Below are 27,858 nucleotides of genomic sequence, written 5' to 3'. Positions count from 1 at the left end.
TAAATCCATGTTTGAATTTTATTCTCTTTAGACTTATTAACTCACTTTCTAGGTTACACTTATTTGATCTCTTTTGATCTCAAAGAATCCAGCAATATGTAATACTATAGCAGAGATTTTGTGCTATCTTATGGTATCTTCTATTGGTCATGTTCATTAGTATGAGTTCATTAGTAAACCAGTGATATTGAGAAGTATAAAATGTAAGACTGGTTTTTTCTTCTTCTTTGTATTTTTAGTTCGCAATTTTAATATTTGAAAAACGAATTTAAAAAGGGGTTTGCCTTGCTTCAGAGGTATATATATACACACACACACACTGAATCAGTGTGTAATATTCTTAATATTAGAATATGGCAGTGTTTCTCAACCTTGGCAACTTGAATCAGTGTGTAATATTCTTAATATTAGAATATGGCAGTGTTTCTCAACCTTGGCAACTTGAAGATATCTGGACTTCAACTCCCAGAATTCCCCAGCCAGCATTCGCTGGCTGGGGAATTCTGGGAGTTGAAGTCCAGACATCTTCAAGTTGCCAAGGTTGAGAAACACTGGAATATGGATCATTAAATGGGTCAGTTCAGTCTTCCAGCAACTGCTAAATAGTTCCGTCTCGTTATTATAGGGAATTCCGAACCCAGCGTTGAGGTTGCTACATTAATTCTTCCCGTGTAACTACAAAATTAGAGCCACAGAAATTCGAATTAGCAACTGCTTGCAGACAAAAGTTTAGCTTTGTCCGGATTGTTGCATCGCTTATCTGACAAGCACTAAACTACTGCGGTTTCATAATGAATTCTGCAGCGCGTCTGCGACCGAGCTTATTTGCAACCGCCGGAACCTTAAGTGAACGGTTGCTGTACCGACCGGCGAACTAAGGCGGGGGGGACTTTCCAATGCGCAGGCGCTGTGAGGTCGAGAGCAGGAGGCTTGACGGATTGTCCGCCGGGGAGAGTGGAGGAAGAAGCATGGCGGCTTTTTCAGGTACGTGGCCTCTGCTAAGCCGTCTAGGAGGGAGGCGGAGGAAAGGGCGGCGGCATTAAACTATGATTCCGGGTACTGTAAGTGTGCGCTTTCTTCGAAGAGGGTTTATGTCGGGGTTTTATGGAAAGCCGAATTTCGGTGGTCCTCGACTTACAGGATTTTGTTTTTGTGGCCGTTCCAAGTTAACACCGAAAAAAGGCGACTTATGACCGTTTTTTCACACTTTATAACCATTGCAGCATCCCCCGTGGTCATTAAATGGGTCAGTTCAGTCTTCCAGAAAAAAGGAGACTTGTGACCATTTTTTCACACTTTATAACCATTGCAGCATCCCCCGTGGTCATTAAATGGGTCAGTTCAGTCTTCCAGAAAAAAGGCGACTTATGACCGTTTTTTCACACTTTATAACCATTGCAGCATCCCCGTGGTCATTAAATGGGTCAGTTCAGTCTTCCAGAAAAAAGGCGACTTGTGACCGTTTTTTCACACTTTATAACCATTGCAGCATCCCCCGTGGTCATTAAATGGGTCAGTTCAGTCTTCCAGAAAAAAGGAGAGTTATGACCTTTTTTTCACACTTTATAACCATTGCAGCATCCCCCGTGGTCATTAAATGGGTCAGTTCAGTCTTCCAGAAAAAAGGCGACTTATGACCGTTTTTTCACACTTTATAACCATTGCAGCATCCCCGTGGTCATTAAATGGGTCAGTTCAGTCTTCCAGAAAAAAAGGAGACTTATGACCTTTTTTTCACACTTTATAACCATTGCAGCATCCCCGTGGTCATTAAATGGGTCAGTCCAGTCTTCCAGTCCAGCAACTGCCAAATAGTTCCGTCTTCAGATGCTTGGGCAGCTGGTTCCTATTTATGACGGTTGCAGTGTCCCCCGGGGGGGTCATGCGATCAGCTTTTGCGATCTTCCGACAAGCAAAAATCCATGATTCAGATCCAGATTCACTTAACAACCAGGTCACTAACTTAACAAACGCAAGGACTCGCTGAACAACCGTGGGAAGGAAAGTCATAAAATGGGACCAGCTCAACACGTTTCACTTAGCAACGTAAATTTTGGGCTCAGTTGTGGTTGTCACTCAAGGAACACCTGAAAATCGTTAGGAAGAGGCTCTCAAAGGGGGAACCCAGTTCCTTTTTAAAGGCCAGTTCCCTGTATGGCTCAGCTGATCAGCCATCAAACTCCCAGGCTATTAGAAAATAATAGTCTATAAGCTCCAGTCTATTAGAGAATTCGCTTTCCAAATCCTTTGGATGTTTGCAGACTGCAAGAGTCATTTATTACAATGTAATTGACATTGGAGAATGCTCTGGAACTATGCCTATGTTATGTTTTATAGTACCATGTTGGGATTATAAATGCAAGCATCCATCCTCACCTAGAAAGATTGTTTCTGAGCATTGGGAAAGTGCTTTTCCCTTGTTAATCTCATTGTCATCTTGCATTATGCTAATTCTAAAACTAGTTTTATACTTGCCCCCCCACAGAAAGGTTAAATATCAAATTGATAAAGGTGGTTTGTCTTTTCTCCCACAGCCTTGCCAACCTAAGTATCTCATTGAAAATTGACTTTTTATGCTCCACCATCAAATATGAGGTTGGTGGATATGTAGGAGCCAGTTTTCTCTACCGCAGCACTAAGATTTTGGAAGATTTTATTTAGGAGATTTTGCCCAAAGGAAACCGATACAGTTATTTATTTAATAAAGGAGCACCGAATCAGATTCCCAAAAAATTGTTTTCATTTTACTTTAAGAATTAAACCTTTCGTTTTAATTCATTACATCTCTGGGATGAAAGTGTTTCTACAACCTAAAAACGATATATTGATTGTACTGGAATTAAATTACATAGCCTGAGCTGTTGCTTTGTAGAATCCCAAAATTAAAAAAGAAAACAAATCTAACCATATATAATAAATAACCTGTCTATTTACTATTTAGGTGATTATTTGAGAAGGTTGGTTGTCAATGGGTTGAGAAATATAAACAAAGAATTAATTGATTATATGGAAGTTCAGAAGCTATGAACCTTGAGGCCATATATGGTTTTGGTTCATGCTAATTTTAGTACTTTATACAGCATTCTAGCATGCGTATAATACTGCAACATTAAAATTTGTAACACATTTTTTGCAAACTTGTTTTTTTTTCTCCTCCAAATGTAGTATTGCTGCAGTATTGTGTACTGTAATAATTCAGTTTGTTAATCGTATTGCTTCTTTGGTTGCAGAAATGGGTGTTATGCCAGAAATAGCTCAAGCTGTAGAAGAAATGGACTGGCTGTAAGTATGATTATTTCCTTTTATCCCCAGTCTTCCTAGTGGGATGGAAAGGAATATTTACTGAGGAGTCTAGAAATCTTGCTTCAGCTCAGTGCAAGATATTTAAGGCAGTGATTTAACCATTTATTTAGGGGGAAAACTTGGCTGTTCTCAAAACCCAGTATGCAAAAAAAAAGCTAAGCTTGTAGATTTTATAGTATAGTAAATTTTATAAATTTTATGGTGCTGGAGAAGACTCCTGCGAGTCCCTTGGACTGCAAGGCAATTTAACCAGTCAGTCCTAGAGGAGATCAACCCTGACTGCTCTTTAGAAGGCCAGATCCTGAAGATGAAACTCAAATACTTTGGCCACCTAATGAGAAGGATGGACTCACTGGAGAAGAGCCTAATGCTGGGAAAGATTGAGGGCAAAAGAAAAATGGGAAGACAGAGAGTGAGGTGGCTGGATGGAGTCACTGAAGCAGTAGGCGTGAGCTTAAGTGGTCTCCAGAGGATGGTAGAGGACGGGAAGGCTGGAGGAACGTTGTCCATGGGATTGTGATGGGTGGGACTTCACTTTGCAACTAACAACAACATTATATCCAAAAGGGATACCTGGCTTCTGTTGTCTCATTCAGATAAACGTCTCTTGTACAGTGTCCTGTGCATGGCCTTTCCCCCTCTTTTTACAGGGCAGAGAGACTGCTTAAATAAGCTGTCTCTTCCTGCTTTTCTTTGCAGCAGGGCAGTTCTGTAAAAAGCGTTAATTGCAAATTAACAAGCTCCACTCTGTGACCTTAATTAGTGATTAGAACCCTTGCCCTTCTTTCCCCTGCTGCCTGAAAGCCAAACATTAATCAGTTTCATACTAAAGACTTTTTAGTTGCCAGGCACACGATTGGAGCGAGATGGGTGACAAACTAATTTAATAAATAAAAAGTGAAATAAATACATGCATTGGCTGGAAAATGAATTTGTTACTGTCGTATTTCCAAATGGTTACTCTAAATCAGTGTTTCTCAACCTTGGCAACTTAAAGATGTCTGGAGTTCAACTCCCAGAATTCCCCAGCCAATGCTGGCTGGGGAATTCTGGGAGTTGAAGTCCAGACATCTTCAAGTTGCCAAGGTTGAGAAACACTGCTCTAAATGCAGGGGGGGGGGGTATTATTTTAAAAACAAAATAATTATATATAATTGTATGTATGTATGTATGTATGTATGTATGTATGTTGTATTTGTGCTGATAAATAAATAAAGGGAGCACAAATGTAACAAAGGCAACAGTAAAAATATTGGGTTTCTGACTGGATGGTCTCTTGTGACGAGCCGATGGACAGAGAATGGAAGCAGTGAACCTCCTCCCATATTGGGCATACCAGGGGTTGTGACTTTAAATATATATATCCTGAAGATGTTTGGTTTTTGGTTTTTCAACAAAGAGTGGGAGACTTATTATGGTTTTACATTAGTCTGCCTACAGATATCCAAGCGGAGTCCATTCCATTGATTTTGGGAGGAGGCGATGTACTCATGGTATATATAACACTAGTTTATCTTATAGAATAATGTTGCATGATATAGGGGTCTGCTTTGTGTATTTCCACTGTTAGTTCAAATTTTATATAGCATTTTAGTATACTATGGTAATGTTGCTTACATATGTATTGAAAAAATTACAATTTAATGATGAACAGGATGAATTGAATATGTAGGTTACCCAATGAAATTGAGTAAGTTAATAATTCTTCTTAAAATTTCAGTAATTCTGCATCTTTGATGCCTCATTCATTTAAGACCAGCTAGACTCTACAATATATGTTTCCTAAATGACTTTTAAAAACAGAATGCATAGTTAATTTTGTTTTGAATTTTTTTTGTTTTGAAATTACATAGGATAGTATAAAATAGTTATCAACAGCTAAGGTGCCAGTGTTCTGGGATTTTACAATTTTTATACTGTTAAAACACAAAACTATTTAATCTTGTATTACCAAAAATAATTCATATCTTCATGTTTTATTAAATTTTCTACACAGGCTGCAGAAACTGGCAGTGGAAAAACTGGTGTAAGTAAAATTAGTATTTTGCAAAGTAATATGCCATTATATACTCATGTATGCGGTTCTGTGGAAATATAAAGTATTAATAAGTGATAGCATGTCACTTATTATCCAACAATCCAACAGCTTGTACTGTAAATTAGTTTAGCCTAGGTAAAGTATACCCATGTTATGATCTGGGTGACTGAGAGACATAATCATGGATATGTTGTCAGTAAATATTCTATCCATAGGTGTGGCTTAATATGTTATATAAATGTTATGATGAGATGTATCAACATTGCTCAGTTATTAATTTTAAAAAGAAAACCTGGCCCTTTTTCTCTTTAGCCAAATTTACTTTGTAACCCAGGCTTTGAATAACATTATTAGTGAAATAGATAACGTTATATTTCAGGCATTCAGCATCCCAGTTATTCAAATTGTTTATGAAACACTAAAAGACCAACAGGAAGGAAAAAAGGGTAAAACTACTATTAAAACTGGTGGAGGAGGTAAGATTTTTCTCCAGGATTTGCTAAAATTTATATATTCTGTCTGTCTGGAACCTAATGTGAATTGAAATTTCTATATTATAAATAATTACAGATTTCTATACATAAATAACATGCATAAGAATAATTGAAGTATTTTCTAATAAAAAGTAGCTGTTATTTACTCGGCTTGGGCTAAAAGGAAGTGTGACATTAGTGTCATATTTGACTTAAGGTATTATGAAATAATTTTGTGATGTCATTCATTTTGTAAGCTAAATAACTGACTTAGAGGTTTAGTATTTTTTATTTGTACCTGTCTGATAGCTTTTAGAATGTTTTAGAAATACTTCACAGTTATTCTGTACTTTTTAAATCAATTTATATGGCCGCCCATCTCGCCAGCAAAGAAAATCAAATACGTAATTGGCAACCCGGGTGAAAGACCCAATAGAATTACAGTGAACGCAACAGTCCAATCCCCAACCCCAGGAATGCATCTACTTCTTCGAGGCTTTGCAAAAGGCCAAGAAGGTCATAGTCAATCTGATCTCTTGGGAAAATGATGTGCCAAAAGATAGATGAGTGACAGTAAAGACTGTCCTGCATTCCTCCTTTTGACACTCCGTAATGGATGTGACTGGTAACATGACTCTCCTGTCAGGATGTAATGCAGTGGGGAGAAACAAAAAGGGGAAAAGTTTATAACAAAAAGAAAAAAGTTACGGATCACGTACAACATTAGATGGTGGGACTACAAATGGAAGAATGATAGTTGTCAACATTAAAGCTGATTTTTTTTTTCCCAGTTTTGCCTTATCCTAAAATTCACAATAGACAGGATTTTTATACTTCTCCAATTTTTTTTGCCATAGTATGTTATTATTTATGCAATGTAATAAGACACTAGAATATAAAATGTCTGAAAAACTGGAATATAAAATGTCACTTTTTGCAGCTTTCTTTAAAAAAAAAGCATGTAAAATGTAAATATATTTCAGGGTATTACGTCTGATTTCTGATATAAAATATATTATATCATTGTATCTCAGTATATGATATATAATGGTACAAACTAGTTCCAAAAGTTACAAACCAGATTAAAAATAAAATTATAAAAGTTATACAAATGTAAGAACCTACCATATACAGTCACAAATTTCATGAACATTTCTTCAAAAAATTTATATCTAAACTAGACATGGGTTTATGTATGTATGTATGTATGTATATCAAAATTTTTAACTGTCTAGAGCAGTGGTTTTCAACCTGTGGTCCTTGGATCCCGAGGGGGGGAAGGGGGGCTCCGATGTTGTCACAGGGGTTCCACGAAGGCTTGAAGAAATGTTACAATTTAAATCTTGGGTTAAGTCTTGGCGGTCCGTGGCCATGGTCTGTGGCCACAAGATATTTCAAGAAAGTCCATGGTGAAAAAAAAGTTGCTTTTGAATGTGGGACCTTACCACTCTACAGATGAAAAGTATGTCTTTTTTCTGTTTTATTTCTCATGAGTGCTGAACAAATGGCAAATGAATCCTTATGACAGAGGAAATGCGTTTGGTAAGCCTTCTATAAATCTTTCTATAGATCATACAGTAACTTGGTAACTATATATGTACATGAAATTCTGGGCGTGGGTGGGAGATTTTACATGAAGCTGAGTTTCATAGATAAAGAAAGCAGTATAAATATAGCCAGTAGGTCCCCACCACCCCCATTTAATATTACTGGATAAAGTTGAATATTATTATTTTAATGTGAATTGAAATTAGGGAAGCCGTAATATAGCTTTGCCCAGCGTGATATGCAAAACCTTTGGAGCTACATATCACCTCACCTCCACCGCTCTTAATGTCTGAGACTATTGAGATTTTTTTTTTTATCCAGAACCATGAGAAATACTGGTTTAATTCACAATTTCCACTGTGATTTTAGTGTTGCTCAAAAATCATGGGAAAGTGATAACACTTTATAAGAGCTGTTATTCCATAGATATAAGATTAAGATTAAGATTTAATTTATTTGTATGCCGCCCTTCTCTGGGAGGGACTCAGGGCGGTGAACAACTCAACAGGGGAAAAGGGGATACAAACACAATACACGTAATTAAAATACACAAGAGTTATACAGCCATACAAGTCGAGAGGGGAGGGGAGCTCATTAACCCCAGGCCTGCCGGCACAGCCAGGTTTTGACGGCTTTCCGGAAGGCCTGGAGAGAGGTGAGGGTCCGAATCTCATTTGCCTATTGTAAATTATAAAAAAAAATTTTTACAAAACAGTGTGCACTACATATTTTGTTGCTTGAATATTAGAGATGATATTGCAAAAATAACTGTCGAGTTCTTTATATTTTTAACTCCTTTTGCTTTTTTAGCTATTGGATCCGATGGTCTCTGCTGCCAAAGCAGGGAAATAAAAGAATGGCATGGATGTCGCGGAACTAAAGGTGTAACTAAAGGTACTAAACAAGAGGGGTTTATGCTTACGTGTGAAAAATTAGGGATACTTGAGCCAAAATAATTCAGATTTTTCTCTACTTTGGAGACAATGGTTAAAGATTTAGACAAGGTAGCAATTCAGAGCCAAGATGGCGCAGTGGTTAAATGCAGCACTGCAGGCTACTGCTAGATCAGCAGGTCAGCGGTTCAAATCTCACCGGCTCAGGGTTGACTCAGCCTTCCATCCTTCCGAGGTGGGTAAAATGAGGACCCAGATTGTTGGGGGCAATATGCTGACTCTCTGTAAACCGCTTAGAGAGGCCTGAAAGGCCTATGAAGTGGTATATAAGTCTACTGCTATTGCTATTGCTATCACACCCTGAGTATAGGTCAGTATAACTGAGAATGACCTCGCTATCTTGGAGGCTGTAAAATTATTTGCTACCATATTTTGTACTCAGGTTAAATGTATTGCTTGATTTGATCAAAGTGTGTTGAAGACAAAATCAGTTGCGTGTATTCTTAATTGTTTTAGGAAAATATTATTATGAAGTATCCTGTCGTGACCAGGGTTTGTGCAGAGTTGGATGGTCCTCTTCACAAGCTTCATTAGATTTGGGTGAGTAGTTTCATTACAATCAGGATTAAGTACTGACCCTTAATGACAACTGTGGATTGTTAAGCCACACATTTTAAATAAAGTTCATAATACTAAAGATCATTAGTGTGTTCTTACTTGAAGAACTAGTCATTGGTGTGTGTGTGTGTGTGTGTGTGTGTGTGTGTACTATTTCCAACAAATCTGCTATGCAACACTTTTTAGTAATTTACAATAGTCTCCATCAACCCCTGAGAGAAAGACTTTGCAGTTGAATCACTCAATTGAGAATTTTGTTTGTGCCAGCACTTCATGGCAAGACTTTGGCTTAACAATGATTAATTGTATTAGAACAATGGTTTATGTTCTGTCTTCATGCCTCTCCAAATGGTTAACAGTCTGTGACTGGACTGATCATGATGTCACCAAAATAGGTATATTCTTTTCCATATGTCAATATCCACCCACGTGAGGGAGTACAGAATATCTGTGGAGAAGGAGGATAATTTCTGTACAGAGGCAACATATTCACAAATCAGATATTTGTTTCAGTACAGAGTGAATGAGCATTCTACTGAATGAAAATATATGGCATTTTGTCTCAAAAGTTTAAGAAACTAAAATACATGATTTGTTCCTATACACAGTGGAGGATTTTGCTATTTTACAGAGTGAAAGTCCAAGGAAGAGTATATAATGGGGGGAAAATGGCATTTTATTGCATTTCTCTTTCCCTTACAGCCCAGCATAAATTCTTGTACTCTTCCTGAATCCTCCAGATACAAAGGCAGAGTGAAAAGGGGGGGGGGTACCCAAATCACTACCCTCTTCTCTTCTTCCATATCTTAATCAAAAAATGTTTGGTTTTTTAATTATGATTTCTTAATTATTCTTTAGGTACTGATAAATTTGGCTTTGGCTATGGTGGAACCGGAAAGAAATCTCATAACAAACAGTTTGATAGTTATGGGGAGGTATGTTTTCTTTCCCATTTTTAAATAAAATATTTTAGGGAATTGAGACTGATTCTGAGGAAATAAGTTCAGTTTATAATTCAGCTGCAGAGGTCTCATAAAGGAAGGGGTATGGGAAGTAGGATTTGTTTAAAGCAATGTTTCTCAACCTTGGTGACTTTAAGTCCTGTGGACTTCCAACTCCCAGAATCCCCCAGCACAAGACTTAAAGTCGCCAAGGTTGAGAAACACTGGTTTCGAGGGTTATTTTTTTAAAAAAAAAATTAAATATTTCTTTGGCATTGGAAAAGTTTAGGTTTAATATTGTGTTCTCCAAAAGTCTATGCTTGCATTTTTTGTCAGAATCACATTTAAAAAAAAATATTAATGGTGATCAGAGCTTCAGCATTTTGTTAGGAGAGAATCATGATATTATGGCCAAAGAAAATATTTGAAGTGGGCGTAAACTTGGAGTTCCTCGAGGTTTATAAATAAAAGTAATGTCAGGATTAGATTTAGAAGATATTACTTGTTGTAATAACGAATGAGAATATCCTGAGAGACAGAAGAAAAGAGAACTACCACCAGGTCAAGCGTCAGATAAGAGAGTTCTCAGCCCACAGAATGGATGGGAATAGAGAAAGTTTCTCAGAAAAGACCCTCCCTGATTCCCTGGATGGTGGACAAGGACGGAGATAATTCCTTTCTGTTATGGTAACCTGTTCTGACCCCCTCCTCCGTCCAGTAATGACTGCCGAGACAAGCTTAACTGGAATGTACTTTAATAGCAAGAAACCAAAACCTTGGTGGCATAACAAATAGATAAGGACTTTGGCAGCAACTCAGACAAACTCAGGCAGCAATAAACACAGATAAGGCTTGGCAGCAATCCAGCCTGCCAAGCTCACAGTAATGTCCTCCGACATTCAATCCTGCATTGACTTGTGCAAAGAGGGGCGTGTGCACAAGTAGCTTTTTATAGTCTGGAAAGGAGCCTAATGACCAGTTGAGTGTAATTGCATAATTGTTTCTGATGCCTATTAACTCTTCGATGGCGTGCATCCAGGAACAACTCACTACTGGCTTCCGGCTCACTCTCCCTTGTCTCCTCCCCACTGGTCCAAGGCTCAGGTGCCTCCTGGTGGCCAACCAGCCTCTCTGCACCCTGCTCGGAGTCGGAACCCTGTCCAGGGTCCTCCACATCCTCCAGAGCCAACTCATAGAGCTCCTCACTGTCGGAATCTGGTGGCAGCTTCAATGGCTCCTGCTGGGCTACAACAGTAACCTTACAATAAAAGTAGTGTTAGCATTCAGATATTTTCGTTTCTTATCTGGACTACTTCAAAGGGCAGACATCTATCATCGTCTTGTATGTTTCTTCCATCTATCATCCAGCTCTGAGCAAATAGAAGTGATTTTGTGTGTAAAATGTTCCTTGACCTCTTTGATTTTCATCTTTTGCCTTCATATGACAAGTTTCAAGGATATAACAACTCCCCTTTTCTGTTTTTTGCAGGAATTCACCATGCACGACACAATAGGTTGTTATATAGATGCCGATAAAAGTCAAATCTCATTTTCCAAAAATGGTAAGTGATCTGTGTTATTTTCCCATTAAGCAATTAATTTATTGTATTGTTGAGATAAATATTTCCACACGGTCCTTTTCTTCCAGGAAAAGATCTTGGACTTGCATTTGAAATTCCACAGCACCTAAAAAACCATGCCCTCTTTCCAGCTTGTGTCCTAAAGGTAATATTTTTCTCCTTCACCAGGGTTAACAGCTATGGAAATCAGATTTAAAAACACATCACGCTCCCTCTTTTATGATTATTAAAACTGCTATGTTTTATAGGGATAGTGGAGGGACAAGTAAGTGTTGTAACTTTACTTCTGTGTCTTTTTACAGCATAACCAAGAAAATAGTTAGCTTTATTGTAAGGAAACACTAATAGAGTTGTTTGAAGGTAGATCTTAAAAATAATTGGAGACATAAGTAATAGCATTTTTAAAAAAAAAGGTTAATCAGCTTTATCCCTAAAGAAGTATTAATAGGTTCCACCACAAAACCGCATTCGACGAAACCGCGCTCGACGAAACCGTGTAGCTGACGTCATCAACAGGGTGACAACAGCACGGAGACAGAAGCAAGCTGTAAACGCTAAACCTAAAATTAACACCTAAACCTAACACCCCTAAACCTAATCCTAAATCTAACCCTTAACCTAACCCTTAACCTAACCCTAAACCTAATCCTAACCCTTAATCTAACCCTAACTCTTAACCTAACCCTAAACCTAACCCTTAACCTAACCCTAAACCTAATCCTAACCCTTAACCTAACCCTAAACCTAACCCTTAACCTAACCCTAAACCTAATCCTAACCCTTAACCTAACCCTAACTCTTAACCTAACCCTAACCCTAAACCTCTCTAAAGCTAACCCTAAAGCTAACCCTTACCTTAAGTTGAATCGGCTTGCTTTCAAAGCGCTATTTAAAGCACCCTTCTTTCTCCGCGCTGGCTGTTGTCGCCCTGTTGATGACGTCAGCGACGCGGTTTAATCGGGCGCGGCTTAGTCGAGCGCGGTTTTGATGGGTCACAGTATTAATAAAGTAGTTTGTAGAGTAAATGTCAAAAATTATTTAAGACAGTCGTAACGGGTTTTTTTTTTTTTTTTTAGAATTTGTGTTCTTTTCAAATGGCAAGCTGTCCTGTATCACAATTCACTTCAAAAATCAGTCACGCAAACGCCCTCTGGTTGCAGATTCTGCTAATTAAGATAAAAAAAGAGAATTTAACGTTGCTGCAAGGGGGAAATCAGACGTCAAGGTGTATGGGAAATAGCGGTTTAGAAAAATGTCTTCCTTGCTCTGAAAATGGTTTTTGGAGGCCTATTTTAGCACACCGGCAGCAATCGATGAAAATGTTTTGATTATTTAGTCTTCCCCATTTTGATAATCTTCACGGTTTTTTTTCTTTTCCTTTTACACATCCTTCTCAGAATGCTGAATTAAAATTCAACTTTGGTGAGGAGGACTTTAAGTTTCCACCCAAAGATGGCTTCACTGCTATCGATAAAGCCCCCGAGGGTAACGTCGTGAAGTCCCAGCACGCAGGTATGTTAGGGGCCTCATCAAATTTAAGAATTTGCCATTTCTGTAAGCCACCTGGAGTTACTGCGAGTGAGTTGGGCAGCCATATGAATGTTCTTAATAAATAAATAAATAAATCAGTGCAAAAAGCATTTTATACAACACAGAGTTAAGTATGTGAAAGGTTCTTAGATACCATAAGTGATAGTTATAATAGACTTATTGAAATCAAATGAACCGAGATGACCAATGAATAATTGAAGTCCTATTTATTTCTATGAATCTGTGTTTTTTTTCATGCTGCCTTATGTGAATCCAGAGTGCTGTCTTTTAGACCTTCCGAAGTTACAACTAAATATATTCTAACTTATTTTTGCCTATCCTCTCAAAAACCAACATTTCTGTCCTGTCCCATTTCAGGAAGTGCACAAGTAGCGCAGTCCAAGAATTTACCAAACGCTCCCAAAGCTTTGATCGTGGAGCCATCCAGGGAGTTAGCAGAGCAAACTCTGAACAATGTGAAACAATTCAAAAAATACGTTGAAAATCCTAAATTGAGGTAAGGTCAAATGAGTGAATTGGGAGGTGAGAATGAATGGAGCGTTGCATTTCCCCCTATAAATTCATTACGTTTTTCTTTTGTCCTGGAGAGAACGACCGAATAGCACAATATATAATCTGCTGCTCTACTTCTCCTAGGGAACTTCTGATTATTGGTGGTGTTGCTGCAAGAGAGCAGCTCTCTGTATTGGAGCAAGGGGTAAGTGAGACTTTGTTCATCTTGTGTAATTTTCTTTTTAAGTATACAGATTTCTTTTGTTGTTCAAGTCAGATGAAAAGCTTTTTTTTTCTTTTAAATTATAAAGATGACTGTAACCCCCCAAAAAGGCAAACACAATCTCTCCCCCCTACCCTCGCCCCAGTAACACTGGGATGGGTGAAGCCTACAATATAAATTTATAGCAATTTAAATACGGAGGTAGCATTTATAACAATTTAAATACGAAGGTAGCATTCTTGTTCCCCTTCAATAATTTACATGTGTATGGATGCAAATCGAGATCAAAAAGAAAAAGGATTATAAAGTAGGGGAACGGTTAATGCTCTCTGAGTATTGCTTTTCCTTACCCAGTTTTAAGCTTCTCTTTAATTTTTTATAAAAAAAAGAGCTTCTTTAAAGAAAGGCATAAAAATGGTGTTGCTGCTCCATTTTATTTTGTCAAATACATTTTTAATTTTACAGGTGGACATAGTTGTTGGAACTCCAGGAAGACTGGACGATCTTGTTTCGACTGGAAAATTGACTTTATCTCAAGTTAGATTCCTAGTTCTTGATGAGGCTGTGAGTATCAAGCAATTTTTAAAGTGATCTAGTAACACAAACATACGTATTAGTGCTTTGGTGATAATTCCCTTTTCTGTAGCATGCGTGAGCCATTGACAAATACATGCATTGCATGGCCAGAGAATTTGCTTTGATCTGAAGCTAAAAGAGACATGCAGGAGCTGCTCATACCCTGGCTAGGTTTTGCAGTTGGAAATGATCAGCAAATAGAAGAGTGGTTGCATTGCAGCTTGGAAGCATCACCCAATTTTTTTTAAAAAAAAATATTTATTAGGGTTTTTTATCCAGCCTTTATTATTTTTATAAATCACTCAAGGTGACAGACAGACATAATACCCTTTCTTGCTTTTATGTTCCCCACAATAACAATCCCGTGAAGTGGGTTGGGATGAGATAGGATGACTGATCCAAGTTCACCTAGCCAACTTTCGTGCCTAAAATGGGACTAAAACTCACAATCTCCTGGCCAGTAGCCTGGTGCCTTAACCATTAGGCCAAATTTTGCTCTCTTATTACTAGCTTTTTGTATACTTCCAAAATTCATCCAGAATTTATTTATTAAACAAATTTATATGGCTGCTCAAGTCACACACAGGTGACTCCAGGCGTCTTACAATATTAGAAGAGCGGAGGTGGCGCAGTGGTTAGGGTGCAGTACTGCTGGCCACTTCAGCTGACTGTTATCTGCAGTTCAGCGGTTCTAATCTCACCGGCTCAAGGTTGACTCAGCCTTCCATCCTTCCGAGGTGGGTGAAATGAGGACCCAGACTGTTGGGGGCGATATGCTGACTCTGTAAACCGCTTAGAGAGGGCTGAAAGCCCTATGAAGCGGTATATAAGTCTAACTGCTATTGCTATTGCTATTGCTACTCCAGGCGTCTTACAACATTAAAAAAATCACAACAAAAAGATCCATTTTAAAAATCTCATTTCCCCCCCTCTCTCTCTCTCTCTCCCTCCCTCCCTCCCTCCCTCCCTCCCTCCCCCTCTCTCTCCCTCCCTCTCTCTCTCTCTCTCTCTCTCACACACACACACACACACGAGCAGCAACCCAATCAAATTAACCTCTTGATCGGCTCCATTTCCCCTTGGGGTCTCCTAGCCGACTGACATGACACGAAAACAAGATAAATTGTAACTATTCAGAGTGGGTGCCATCTGTCCTCATTTTCATCTGTCTGATTTTTTTTCACGGCATGTCCTAATTTGTTAACCCGATTTGATGGAATCACCCGACTAATAGCCACACATCTTAACTTTAGAATCCAGGCAGTCTAATGAGAGCGTTAACATCTCTGTTCCCCACACAGGATGGCCTCCTTACTCAAGGTTATTCAGATTTCATCAACCGCATTCATTCTCAGATTCCCCAGATAACTTCTGATGGGAAAAGGCTGCAGGTATGAAGTTCGCTTACTATTTCTGCGTTGACATTTTCTAAAATTTGCTAATATAATCTAGCAAATGTTCATCTGTTCTCTGTCTCTATTTAGGGGAAAGTAAATTTTAGACGGTGGGGTTTTAGCAAATCATAGGCAGACATACTTTATTCTGTATCTGTTGACTGGGATAGTTGCATTATAAAGTGGTGTGAAAAATAATAAAAACCTTTTATTGCCTTTTATATCTCCCAAAGCAGTGTCAATCCAACTACCTGTATCAGTTATTCTTTTGCAAGTGAAAACGACACTAGGGAGAACTGGCCATGCTAACCAAAGAAAGAGGCTGACTGCTCTTTTTGTTTTATGCGCGCACATCTAAGTCATCACAAAAGACTTCAAACTATATGTGTGACAAATCGTACATATTCACTAAGCATGATTTTTCACTTAACCATTTTGTTATAGGCATTTTGGTAGAACAAAAAATGTGGCTCGGGGCTTTAGGGCAATACTGTTACAATGAAAGACAACTGTCCTAATAAGAGGAGGGAGGAAAGGCTGAGGGGGACAGATGTTTCTGTTATTTTCAGAACCCTGCCAGTTTCCCAAAACAGAAGGGCAGAGGGCAGCTCTACCATTTTCCTTCCGCTTCGCAGATGTGGACAAATGCCCGGCCCTGCAGATTTTTGAAGGAAAATAAATGTGGATTGAATCTGGTAAATCCACAGTTTCCTTTGAGCCACACCTTTGTGGGATTTTATACTATCAGCAGGAAAAAGAAGAAATTTAATTAGAGGTTCAAATCAGATATTTTCCCTTAAACCCCCCCCCCCCCCACTTTCTGTTAGCAAAACAATGCCATCTCCCGATCTTGATTTCTCATAAATAACTTGCTTAAAAGGCTTAGGATTTTTCAGCAAATTGTACCACATCTCAGAGTTTAATACTGAGATGTGCCTATGCTTCCAGTCATCATTGCCAGTTATACAAGGCTCAATAACTGATATGAAGTGTATAACAATGTGCACTCTGTACAGACACCCTCATTCTAAAACCTTCGGCCTTAACCTGAAACTGTTTGTGTTTTAAGGTCATTGTGTGTTCCGCAACTCTGCATTCATTTGATGTAAAGAAGTTATCTGAGAAGATTATGCACTTCCCCACTTGGGTAGATTTGAAAGGCGAGGATTCTGTCCCAGATACCGTGCACCACGTTGTTGTACCCGTGAACCCCAAAACTGACAAACTCTGGGAGAGGCTTGGCAAAAATCACATCAGAGTAAGTGTAAACTAAAGTGTTCGTAGGCAAATAGATGTGGCGTAAGTCAAAGGAGAATGTTGTAAAGTTAGGGGGTCACTTGCTTTCAAATCTCAAATGGGGCGGGGTTTTAAAAGACTACTCTAACTTATCATAGTTGGCTAAAAAGTGAAAGCAGGGCAGTCTGTACATGGTAACACCTAAAAAGAGGTATAGTGTCTGTTCTGAACCCCCTCGTCCCACACCAACACACTCCGAGCCAAAGATACTTTACGGAATTTATTAACAGATAGGTTTTGGCAGCAAACCGGCACAGATAAGCCTTGGCAGCAATCCAGCCTGCCAAGCTCACAATAATGTTCTCTCACATTAGTTCATGCATTGATATCTGCAAAAGGGACGTGTGCACAAGCATTCCTTTTATAGTCTGGAGAGGAGCCTAATGACCACTAGTTGAGTGCAATTACCTCCTGTAACTGTGCAACTGTTCCTGACGCCTATTAGCTCTTCGGTGCCGGGCATCCAGGAACAACTCACTACTGGTGTCCGGATCACTCTCCCTTGTCTCCTCCCCACTGGTCCAAGGCTCAGGTGCCTCCTGGTGGTCAATCAGCCTCTCTGCGCCCCGCTCGGAGTCGGAACCCTGTCCAGGGTCCTCCACATCCTCCAGAGCCAACTCATAGGGCCCCTCGCTGTCGGAATCTGGTGGCAGCTCCAACGGCTCCTGCTTGGCCACAACAGTAACGCCTAAAAAGAGGTATAGTGTCCTACAGGCTAACTTTATCTAATTCATGAAAACTGAGCAGAACCTCATCTCCACTTAGATCAGGGGTCCCTAAGCTTGGCAACTTTAAGACTTGTGGAATTGAAGTCCACAAGTCTTAAAAGTTGCCAAGTTTGGGGAGCCCTGACTTAGATGATTGCAGGGCTGAACTGAGAACGAAGGAAAATAAAGTTATTTCGACTTAAATAAATATTTGGAGAAATAATCGTTCTGTTGCGCTCTAGAAGGTATGGGTTGGCATATTTATCCAAAGATGTTAGTGGAAGTAGCTAACTTGTCAACATTAATTTTATTTTTTAGATCTGCATTTTTTAAAAAAAGGCTCTTAACGATTCCTGGTTGAGGGGAATTATTCATTAGACTGAAAGTCTTAGGATAAATGGATATATACATTTGTTGCAGTTGTATGCTGCACTTTCCCCATAGCTGCCCAATAAAAGTATTTGTTATAATTTAAGGCAGCATCGTGATTTAAGACATCTTGTAGGGCATCTTGCTATGACATACCTTTTATTCATAGTTTTAATTATCATAATTTAACTTTGCAGACGGATGAAGTGCACGCAAAGGATAATACAAGACCTGGTACAAATTCTGCAGGTAATGACTGCCTTGATCAAGCTGCTATATATTAGTCATCCATATAATGATGCAAAGTCAGTCTGAACCAATTTATTACATTTTGCTTTAAAATTCAGGCCCATGGTTTTTGATCAGAAGAGGTTTAAAAAATACCTTAAAAATAGTTAAAACGTATCAGTATTATTCCCAAACAATTTCTATAATACTTTAGCCGAGGTGGCGCAGTGGTTAGGGTGCAGTACTGCAGGCCACTTCAGCTGACTGTTATCTACAGTTCAGCGGTTCTAATCTCACCGGCTCAAGGTTGACTCAGCCTTCCATCCTTCCCAGGTGGGGTGAAATGAGGACCCGGATTGTTGGGGGCGATATGCTGACTCTGTAAACCGCTTAGAGAGGGCTGAAAGCCCTATGAAGCGGTATATAAGTCTAACTGCTATTGCTATAACTGCTATTTATTAATGTAGTTTCAGAATAAAAATTTTTGTGTGTGTATTGTATTTGAAGTATCGTGTAGGAATAATATATACATATATTATTTTTTACAGAAATGTGGTCAGAAGCAATTAAGATTTTAAAAGGAGAATATGCTATTCGTGCCATCAAGGAACACAAGATGGACCAAGCAATCATCTTCTGCAGAACTAAGATAGATTGTGACAATATGGAACAATACTTTATACAGCAAGGAGGAGGTAGTATTTCTTGTGCCCGTTAATGCTTCTCTCTCTTCTTTTATGAATTGTATTTTTTTCCATTCCAACCCCCCCCCCCCTTTTTTTTTAAGGATAACTTTTCACAAAAGATACTTTTCTACTGGTAGGATTGTTCTTTTTTCACTACTTTAAAGGGTGGAATTGGCATCACATCGGCATTTCTACTACAAAAAATATTCAAGGATTCTCTTTGGATATTTTTTTTTTTAAGTTCTGTTGTCTATCCCACAAGTGGAACAATTTCCCTTTTTAGCTTCTGGGGCAGTAAAGCAAATATCAAGGGTTAGAAAAATGATTTCCAGGCCAGTGACACGGACATGCGGGCTGCGGTGAAAGCAGAAATTGGACATGTTCAATTTTGTGTGTACATGTTTGCATCTCACATATACACATTTCTCATATATCAGTTACTTAAATTTTGGTCTCCTCTTTCTCAGTTCAAACGTTTCAGTCTCTCCCACTACTTTTCCCAGTGAAACTAAATTTGGATTCAGTGGTTTTAACTGCAAAAATGGGCTTTGACACATTCCCTCTCTTTAAATGCAGTTGGGCAAAGAAGTGAAAGGGTAAAGAGAGCTACATCAATGTGCATTGGGTGCATATCTGCAGGGACTTTTAATGTATTATACACACAGAGATACACAGACGCAAACGTGCAAGCACATGTATGCGCACTGATTGTGAGAATGTAGTAACATAATATATGGTGTTTCTAATATTTTCTGATCATTTTTTAAGGTCCAGATAAGAAGGGACATCAATTCTCGTGTGTGTGCCTTCATGGAGACAGGAAGCCTCATGAGAGAAAGCAGAATTTGGAACGCTTTAAGGTAATTATGGCTTTAATGTACTGATAGGTGATTGGTCTCCATATTGAGAGCTGAAAATTGGGCATTTATTTCAGTTTAATGGGTGAATCGTTCAACTTAAAATATTGCGCCTTGTTCTCCTTGTCTGTTCAAGAGTCACGGAGGTGGCTCCAGACAGTCCTCCACAAATGGTGAGGCACTTATTTTCTAAGCCCACTCAGAGAGCGACCAGGAATCCAACAGTGGATGAAGAGGCAGGGATAGCCCTTTCCATCAATTCACCATTCCTCGTGCAAGCTCAGGAGTGCAATACGTGAGCCCACATTCTCCTGGAGGGCCCAGAACAACAATGGAGAGGGGAAGTGTTGCAGAAGGGATAAGCTTCTTGCCATTCCTATCCTTCTCCATTCTTGCAGCATTCCTAAAATATAATACACATCTGCATCCGGTCCAAGCTTTTTCTTTTGGGTGAAATAACCAAGCTCTGGGCTAGACCCACAGACTCATCTGGACTGAAACCACCACTCTTCATAGCCAATATATTAAGAGAATGGACTGCATATAACTTATCTACCTATACAGGAAGCCAAATTCTACTGAATTCTATACAATAACCCTGTAAAGCAAAAGAATATCTTAACAAAAAGGGGTTAAGGGGCTGGCCTAGGAATCAGGAGACTGGGCTTAGCCATGAAAATCCGCTGGGTAATTTCCGGCCAGTCACTGTCTCTCAACCCAACCATCCCCACAGAGTGGTTGTTGTGGAGCAAATAGTAGGAGAATCGAGTATTAGACATATTCACCACCTGAGTTATCAAAATAACAAGGGATAAAAATCAAATAAATAAAAAAAATCGTGCAACTGATCTGAAATTGTTTCCAGGACCTTCAGTCCTGCACCACTCTGCTATTCTGATAGCCAGTTGCTCAGTGGTAGCCACTGCAGAAGAACGAGGATAATTTTGTCAACCAGCATTTAGATTGTGAGACTTCTAAAACGTTTGGGAAAGTGAAGCATGTTAGGAGTAGGAGGAATTAACGAAGGAATAGTCTTCGCCATTGGCAATTCTGTTAGGTCAAAGGGATTTTATGGTAAGCTAACTCTAGATTCAGCTTACAGCTTTATGGAATTGTAGTTGATATCTTGCATTATAATGATTATATAAAAATGGAATTAGAAGGCACCCACTTTTGTTCACCTTTTCTGTTTAGAAAGCAGACGTCAGATTTTTGATCTGCACAGATGTAGCAGCCAGAGGAATTGATATCACTGGTGTGCCTTACGGTAAGACTTGTAAACCACTTTACCGCCATCAAGAAAGTCTACTCTTAGCGGAAGGCATGAAGTTGTTGAGTTGGCAGTTGCAATAGAAATGCGGCTGCAAGTAAGCTGCACATACCATGCCAGGGTGGGACAGATAAAATATTAATTCCAGTGAACTTTGCCGAGGTCCCTGTTAGCCGCGGCAAATGCTGGTGCTAAGTGTATGTTGCTACTAGAGGGGTTCAAGTAATGCAACATTGAATTTAGTGCAAATTGTAAATTGATACAAGGTTGTGTTCAGTGTGACTTCCAAATTCGGTTCACGTGAGGCCATCAAGTCTGCAGTTGAGGTTTAAGAATGCGTGCAGATGCGATGGGGGTTTCAGACTCTGCTAATCTTTGTGGGCAAAGTGGAGAAAAGGAAGATTCTGGCACAGGAGAGAACTGTACAAGATTAAAAAAGAATATGGTAGTTATATTAAAGGAAAAATGGATGCAATTGAATGACATGAACTTGGTCGTAGCAATATTAAAATAGGATAACATCTTATCCTAAGGAGCCGAGGTGGCGCAGTGGTTAAGGTGCAGTACTGCAGGCCACTTCAGCTGACTGTTATCTGTAGTTCAGCGGTTCAAATCTCACCGGCTCAAGGTTGACTCAGCCTTCCATCCTTCCGAGGTGGGTGAAATGAGGACCCAGACTGTGGGGGAAATATATGCTGACTCTGTAAACCGCTTAGAGAGGGCTGAAAGACCTATGAAGCGATAGATAAGTCTAACTGCTATTGCTATTGCTATTGAAATCCTTGAATCTACGATTTTTTTTTTGTTTTATTTTGGTTTTAATAACAACTTTGTGATTTTGTTAATCCATACATTTAAATAGCAAATATACTCTTTTAATCCTTTACTGTAATACCTCATTAATATAGATATAAAACTTTATGGTTAATATTTTCTATTGCCTATTTCTGTCAAAGTGAAACCAATTACCGTATTTTCCCCAGAAACATCACTTTGATGAGTTCAAGTTCAAATAACGTGACCATTTTGGGTGGAATTTCTTAACCACTAATTGAGACGCACCTATAAATACCCTTTTCCTTTTTAACAGTTATCAATGTCACACTTCCGGATGAAAAACAGAATTACGTTCATCGGATTGGCAGAGTGGGGCGAGCTGAACGGTATGTTGGAAACCCTTATTTGCCCTTCCTCTTGTATCACTTTTGAGATGATGAAATGAACAATCTCCCATGTTGTTTGTTTTGCTTATTTTTTTAGCATGGGCCTGGCAATTTCCCTGGTGGCAGCAGAGAAGGAGAAAGTAAGTTCTGCTTCCTTAAAACGTGAGGATATAGAGCGAAATAAGATGCATTTGCTGTGTATTTAAAATAAGCTAACTCTTATTCTCACTTTTTTCTGTGAACATACTGGCACAGATTTAAGAAAAATGAAATTCTGATGCCCACTATCAAAAGTCTGTGTGTGTGTGTGTGTGTGTGTGTGTGTGTGTGTGTGTGTGTGTAGGTTTGTATACATACACATACACACATACATAATATAAACACATACGTTTACCCATTTGTGTATACACACACACACACACACACACTAATCACAGACCATATAGAATGCATAGTGGAAAATATGTGACTACACTTATGCACTTAACCCTTAAGAGTTTGAACTTAATTCAGTGTTATAACAATTAGCTTTCTGTATATCAAAAATGCTGGTCATTCCTAGCTAAATCTTTTAACTATATTCCAGTGTTTAGTGTTTCTTCTTCTTCTAATCTTCAGGTTTCTCTTCTAGGTTTGGTATCATTCATGCCCTAGTCGTGGGAAGAGCTGCTACAATACTAGACTGAAGGATGAAGGTGGCTGCACTATTTGGTACAATGAGATGCAGGTAACCAAAAACAAAAAAACCAAAAAAAACCCACAGGTATATATTATTTTTAAAAAAGTATATCAGCTGGTTACGACATGTTTTGGTGCATCTCTTCCATTAATTCATATTAGTTCAAATATCTTAACTCAAGTGTTTACCATATTGACATCATTATACCTCCACTTTTAGTTGACTACAGTTATTTAAACATCCTTCAACCTTAACTATGCCAAGGATTTGATCCATAACCACATGCTGACATTTCATTTACTTGTTTTTTGTTTTTTGTTTTGTTTTTTTCTTCCCTGCCTTGTCTTTTGTTCTTTTTGTCTTTTTTTTTTCTTTTCCCACTGGTGTGGGCATGTATTGTTTAAGATTATTGTTCTTATTATTAATATTTTTAAATAATAATTACAGTCAAATGAAAATGGATATATGACGATGGTGATATGTATGAATATTTGAGTTAAAATGCTCGAGTTAACATGAGTTATGTTTGTTGACTGTGGAGGAGATGCACGAAAGTTTATTTGTGACTGACTGATACACTTTCCATAGCATGTAAAGAAAGATGTACTTGTTTTAAATTAAAAAATTTTAAAAAAATTAATTAAAAAAAAAAGAGAGAGAGATGCCGGTAACCTTTTTACTGGTTCCAGTAAAATCTTTCCTACGTCACTTTGCATTTCTGGTCCTTTTAGATGCAGTTTTTCAAAGTGGCTATAAAATATCCAAGACCCAATCACTGATCCACTGGAAGGTTCTAATTAAAATTAAGTGTTCTGGCATAAGACTAACTATATTTTCATAGCTAGACCCTTTTGCAATTTCTTGGAAACTAGAGCTTCAGGTGCACAGTAGAATTCCCAAGGATGAGTTGATAGAGGTGTGAAACGGAAGTTGTTATTCATGTTACGATTACCCATATTATTCATTGCAGGTTAGGTCTTTTCTTTAAAATGCACAGTCTTTTCTACAATGCCCTTCATACCTAATATCATTTAACTTCATATCTAATATCATGTAATGTTTTAGGACATGTTGTTTGTAATTTTTGATAACTTTAATGGGAAAAAAAAGATTGCTCATTGTATACAAGAACCTTCTTAGTGAGGAAGTTGTGCTGACTGTGGAGATGGTGACCATGGGAACAGCACTACACCAGGGGTAAACCTACTGTAGCCTCTGTGCTTACATAAGCAAGGCTCTCTCCGCAAGAGTGAATAGGCTCACATCTTGCTTTATGGATTTAAGAAGAGAAATTGATGCATGAACCATTTTAGGACATCTTTGAAATATGAACACGTAGTTACTGTGTCCATTTTCAGTGGAAATGTACAGTAGTGATTTTTGGAAAAACCTTTAGATTTGTTCCGAGCCATCAAAATTTTTATGACTATGCTAAGGAATGCTGGAGCAGTATTTACCAGTAACAAACCCTAACCTAAAACCAGAAGAAAAAGTCTTGACATTTGATTTCACTTGGGCAAAGAACACATACTAATATAATAACCCAGCATTTCTCTCATATGCAATGGGAAAACTTTTATTGTTTTGGCTACAAAACCCAATCTAATTATTTCCACCCCCACCTCCTGAGGCCACCAAGATGGCCCCAGCCAGGTTGACTTCAGGGTTGACAACTATAGTCTAACTAGGTGACATTTTGTCTGAATGTCCTTAAAATGGTTTAGAAGGGTTGAGGAATTAGAGGAATCTGATTAGGAGGAGTTTGGAGTGACAAATAGTATCCCCATTTCTGCAGAAAATGATTTCTAAGCAGAAAAATCTTCTTTTCACAAAAACACAATATGGAGCTCCATCTCATTTATCATTAATTGCCTGTAATGCTAAAGTAGATTTTGGTCTTTTGAGATTATAACGAGTATCACAGAATGAAATGACAATTGGTATAATTTAATTCAATTTCAGATAAACATTTATTATTTTGCAAATTCAGTGTTAAAATTCTGCTAGCATTCATTCTATGACTATAACACAAGACAATTAGTTTGTGCTTAAGTATCATTTCTTATTCCTAGCGACTCCTAGAAGATCAGGAGTACCCTAACCTTCTAAATCTCATTGATTGCAAAGTTTATAATTTGCAAAGTTCTTAATTTATTTCAAAATATTGTGTTTGCCTTAAATAAATTACAGTACTGTGCAGATACATGCATACGTCATATATACAGCCTAGCCATAAGATCTGATTTCTTCCTCGTACTGTTTGCTCCTAAGACATTACTGACAATTACTCTCAAGTTTATTAATTCATTGATATCAGTAATTCCTGAGATCAGTTTAGTGTCCTAAACAGTATCATGGTTTGTTCGGTGCTAATGCTTGATGAGATGTATAAACTTTGGCAATGTGTGTTGTTCAACTAATCACAGCTAAAAGCCAAGGGTATTATTTAAATCCATCCATTGCATTGTCTGTCATGGAGAATTGGAGATGACTTTACAGCCTGGATTTTCTTTCCATTTTGTGGCATTCAGCTTTTAGGTGAAGTAGAAGAGCATCTGAACTGCACCATTACTCAGGTTGAGCCAGATATTAAAATCCCAGTGGATGATTTTGATGGCAAGGTCAGTTATGGGAAAAGAAAAGCAGCTGGTGGTAAGTGGATAAATCTACATTTTGGAATAGAGAATTGAATTTTCTGGTGAATTATAATTTTATTATATCTGATAATTATATCTGATCTAAATGATTCAACATGGCAAAATGCTTTTCAGGAATTTCAGTTCCGCTGAAATCCCTAGTTAAAAAATGCGAATTAGGATTCCTTTCTCTGTTTATTTCAAAACCAGTTTAGGGTTCTTTTGTTGGCTTCTTTTTATGTATGAAAATTCCTCCATTTAAAATACTTCAAGATGCTTGAAAAATGAAGATTCTGCCTATTGCTTATTTTAACTCCTCACTTAATGTGTAGAAATGTAATTATCAAACAGATCTTATATTTTTTATAACCCATACTTCAGCTATTTTCTCTCTAACTTGGCATTCAGTGTGCATTTTCTATCTAAGAATTATATGTTAATATAAATATCTATTTTGGTTAAATGTTTTTTAAATAACAAATTAATATGGAAACAGAATAGAAAAGTAGGTACATAAGTATTCCTTAAAATAACATTTTGACTGTTAGGCTAATGTTAATTTTATCTAGATATTATAATATCTATTATATTATCTAGTATGTAATTGTTATATGAAGTATCTTGTAATTAAAATACTTGTAATTAAATTTTGTCTCCCACAAACTAAAAAAGGGGGAGGGGAGACCTATTTTGTAAGCCCAGAGGGAGAATTAGGTATTATACTGATACTTTAAAATAATATTATCTATTTAGTTCTGGATACATTCATTACAGTCCAATTGAATGCATATTCAGAATGGAATTTATTTCAGAATTTCAAATTTTTAAAAGTATTTTGATGCAGCATGGATATTTGCTCTTTCAAAAGATTAGTGTACATAAATCTAAGATAGCTCTTTAGATCAAAGACACATTTTTAATCCAGAAAAATAAATTCAATTTTTATGTTCTTGCTCGTTTTCAAACACTCCTGAATCACTCAGGTATAGCAATGCCATTTGTGGCAAGGCCCCAAATTTGGCGTCCTTTTGTGAGTACAGTAGTTGGATTGTTGGAGCAGTTTCTTTAATGAACTTATCAGAGGATTAATACACCTTTAAAAAAAAAAAAAAAAAACCTACGTCTTTAAAATGGACAATTATGCTGCCATAATTCAGTAATTTGCTGCCGAATTTGAGAATATTATTTTGGGCAAGGCTTAAAAATAGATCGGGATCCACATGCAGACTACAAGAGGCTCACTTCATCTTTGACTAGTAATGTTTGAAAAGGCAAACATTAGATTTTGTTTGTGTGTACACATACATACATACATACATACGCACACGAACAAACAAAATCTAATGTTTGCCCCTTCAAACATTACTAGTCAAAGATGAAGTGAGCCTCTTGTAGCCTGCATGTCGCCCCGATCTATTTTTAAGCCTTGCCCAAAATAATATTCTCAAATTTGGCAGCAAATCACTGAATTAGCAATAGCAATAGCAGTTAGACTTATATACCGCTTCATAGGGCTTTCAGCCCTCTCTAAGCGGTTTACAGAGTCAGCATATCCCCCCCACAGTCTGGGTCCTCATTTCACCCATCTCGGAAGGATGAAAGGCTGAGTCAACCTTGAGCCGGTGAGATTAGAACCGCTGAAATGCAGATAACAGTCAGCTGAAGTGGCCTGCAGTACTGCACCCTAACCACTGCGCCACCTCGGCAGCATAATTATCCATTTTAAAAACATAGTTGTTTTTTTTTAAAGGTATATTAAGCCTCTGATAAGTTCATTAAAGAGACTGCCCCAACAATCCAACTACTGTACTCATATATGAGTGTTCTCTCTCTCTCTCTCTCTCTCTCTCTCTCTCTCTCTCTCTCTCTCTCTCTCTCTCTCTCTCTCTCTCTCTCTCTCTCCCTCCCTCCCTCCCTCCCTCCCTCCCTCCCTCCCTCCCTCCCTCTCACTCACTCTTATGTATGTATGTATGTATGTATGTATAATCAATGTTCTGAAAGATTGTACCTACAAAAAGGGAAAAAGGATAACAGATTTTGGATCTTTGCAGGTGGAACATACAAAGGCCACGTGGACATTCTGGCTCCCACAGTTCAAGAGTTGGCTCTCCTTGAAAAAGAAGCTCAGACGTCTTTCTTGCACCTTGGATACCTTCCTAATCAGCCGTTTAGAACATTTTGAGTGGTGCATCAGGTGAAACTTGGGCGTTCGGCCTGTATGAAGAAGACACTACAGCTGTACTAATTTTATGTCAATCTTGCATGTTCACCAACCTTACAAACCCTGATGAATTAGTTACTAGCATTGATCCAATAAAAGTCAGCTGCTCATAATCA

At 38.2% G+C, this 27,858-nt stretch overlaps 1 protein-coding gene across 1 annotated transcript; it reads left to right on the top strand.

Moving 5' to 3' along the window:
* The first annotated feature begins 906 nt into the window (after positions 1-906).
* DDX1 (DEAD-box helicase 1) lies at positions 907-27,858 on the top strand. Its single transcript, XM_087716996.1, has 26 exons — positions 907-984; positions 3,231-3,282; positions 4,733-4,796; positions 5,300-5,329; positions 5,721-5,817; positions 7,309-7,356; positions 8,173-8,256; positions 8,772-8,855; positions 9,732-9,808; positions 11,304-11,376; positions 11,463-11,539; positions 12,792-12,906; positions 13,303-13,441; positions 13,582-13,642; positions 14,126-14,224; positions 15,538-15,627; positions 16,700-16,888; positions 18,200-18,251; positions 18,779-18,925; positions 19,685-19,776; positions 20,968-21,040; positions 22,134-22,206; positions 22,304-22,346; positions 22,838-22,933; positions 25,417-25,537; positions 27,573-27,858. The coding sequence occupies exons 1-26, from the start codon at positions 969-971 to the stop codon at positions 27,701-27,703; spliced, it is 2,223 nt and encodes a 740-aa protein (XP_087573122.1). The 5' UTR covers positions 907-968; the 3' UTR covers positions 27,704-27,858.

This window comes from Thamnophis sirtalis, unplaced genomic scaffold (assembly GCF_051295495.1).
Source record: "Thamnophis sirtalis isolate CommonGarterSnake01/CBP01778 unplaced genomic scaffold, rThaSir2_p1.2 scaffold_5, whole genome shotgun sequence".
NCBI lineage: Eukaryota > Metazoa > Chordata > Lepidosauria > Squamata > Natricidae > Thamnophis > Thamnophis sirtalis.
This window is presented reverse-complemented; position numbering and strand designations above follow the sequence as displayed.

Excerpts from the sequence above, each read along its gene's own strand:
- DDX1 (XM_087716996.1), top strand. Across the intron at positions 19,777-20,967 it reads AGAATTTGGAACGCTTTAAG|AAAGCAGACGTCAGATTTTT; the intron begins GTAATTATGGCT and ends TTTTCTGTTTAG. Across the intron at positions 22,347-22,837 it reads TGGCAGCAGAGAAGGAGAAA|GTTTGGTATCATTCATGCCC; the intron begins GTAAGTTCTGCT and ends TTTCTCTTCTAG.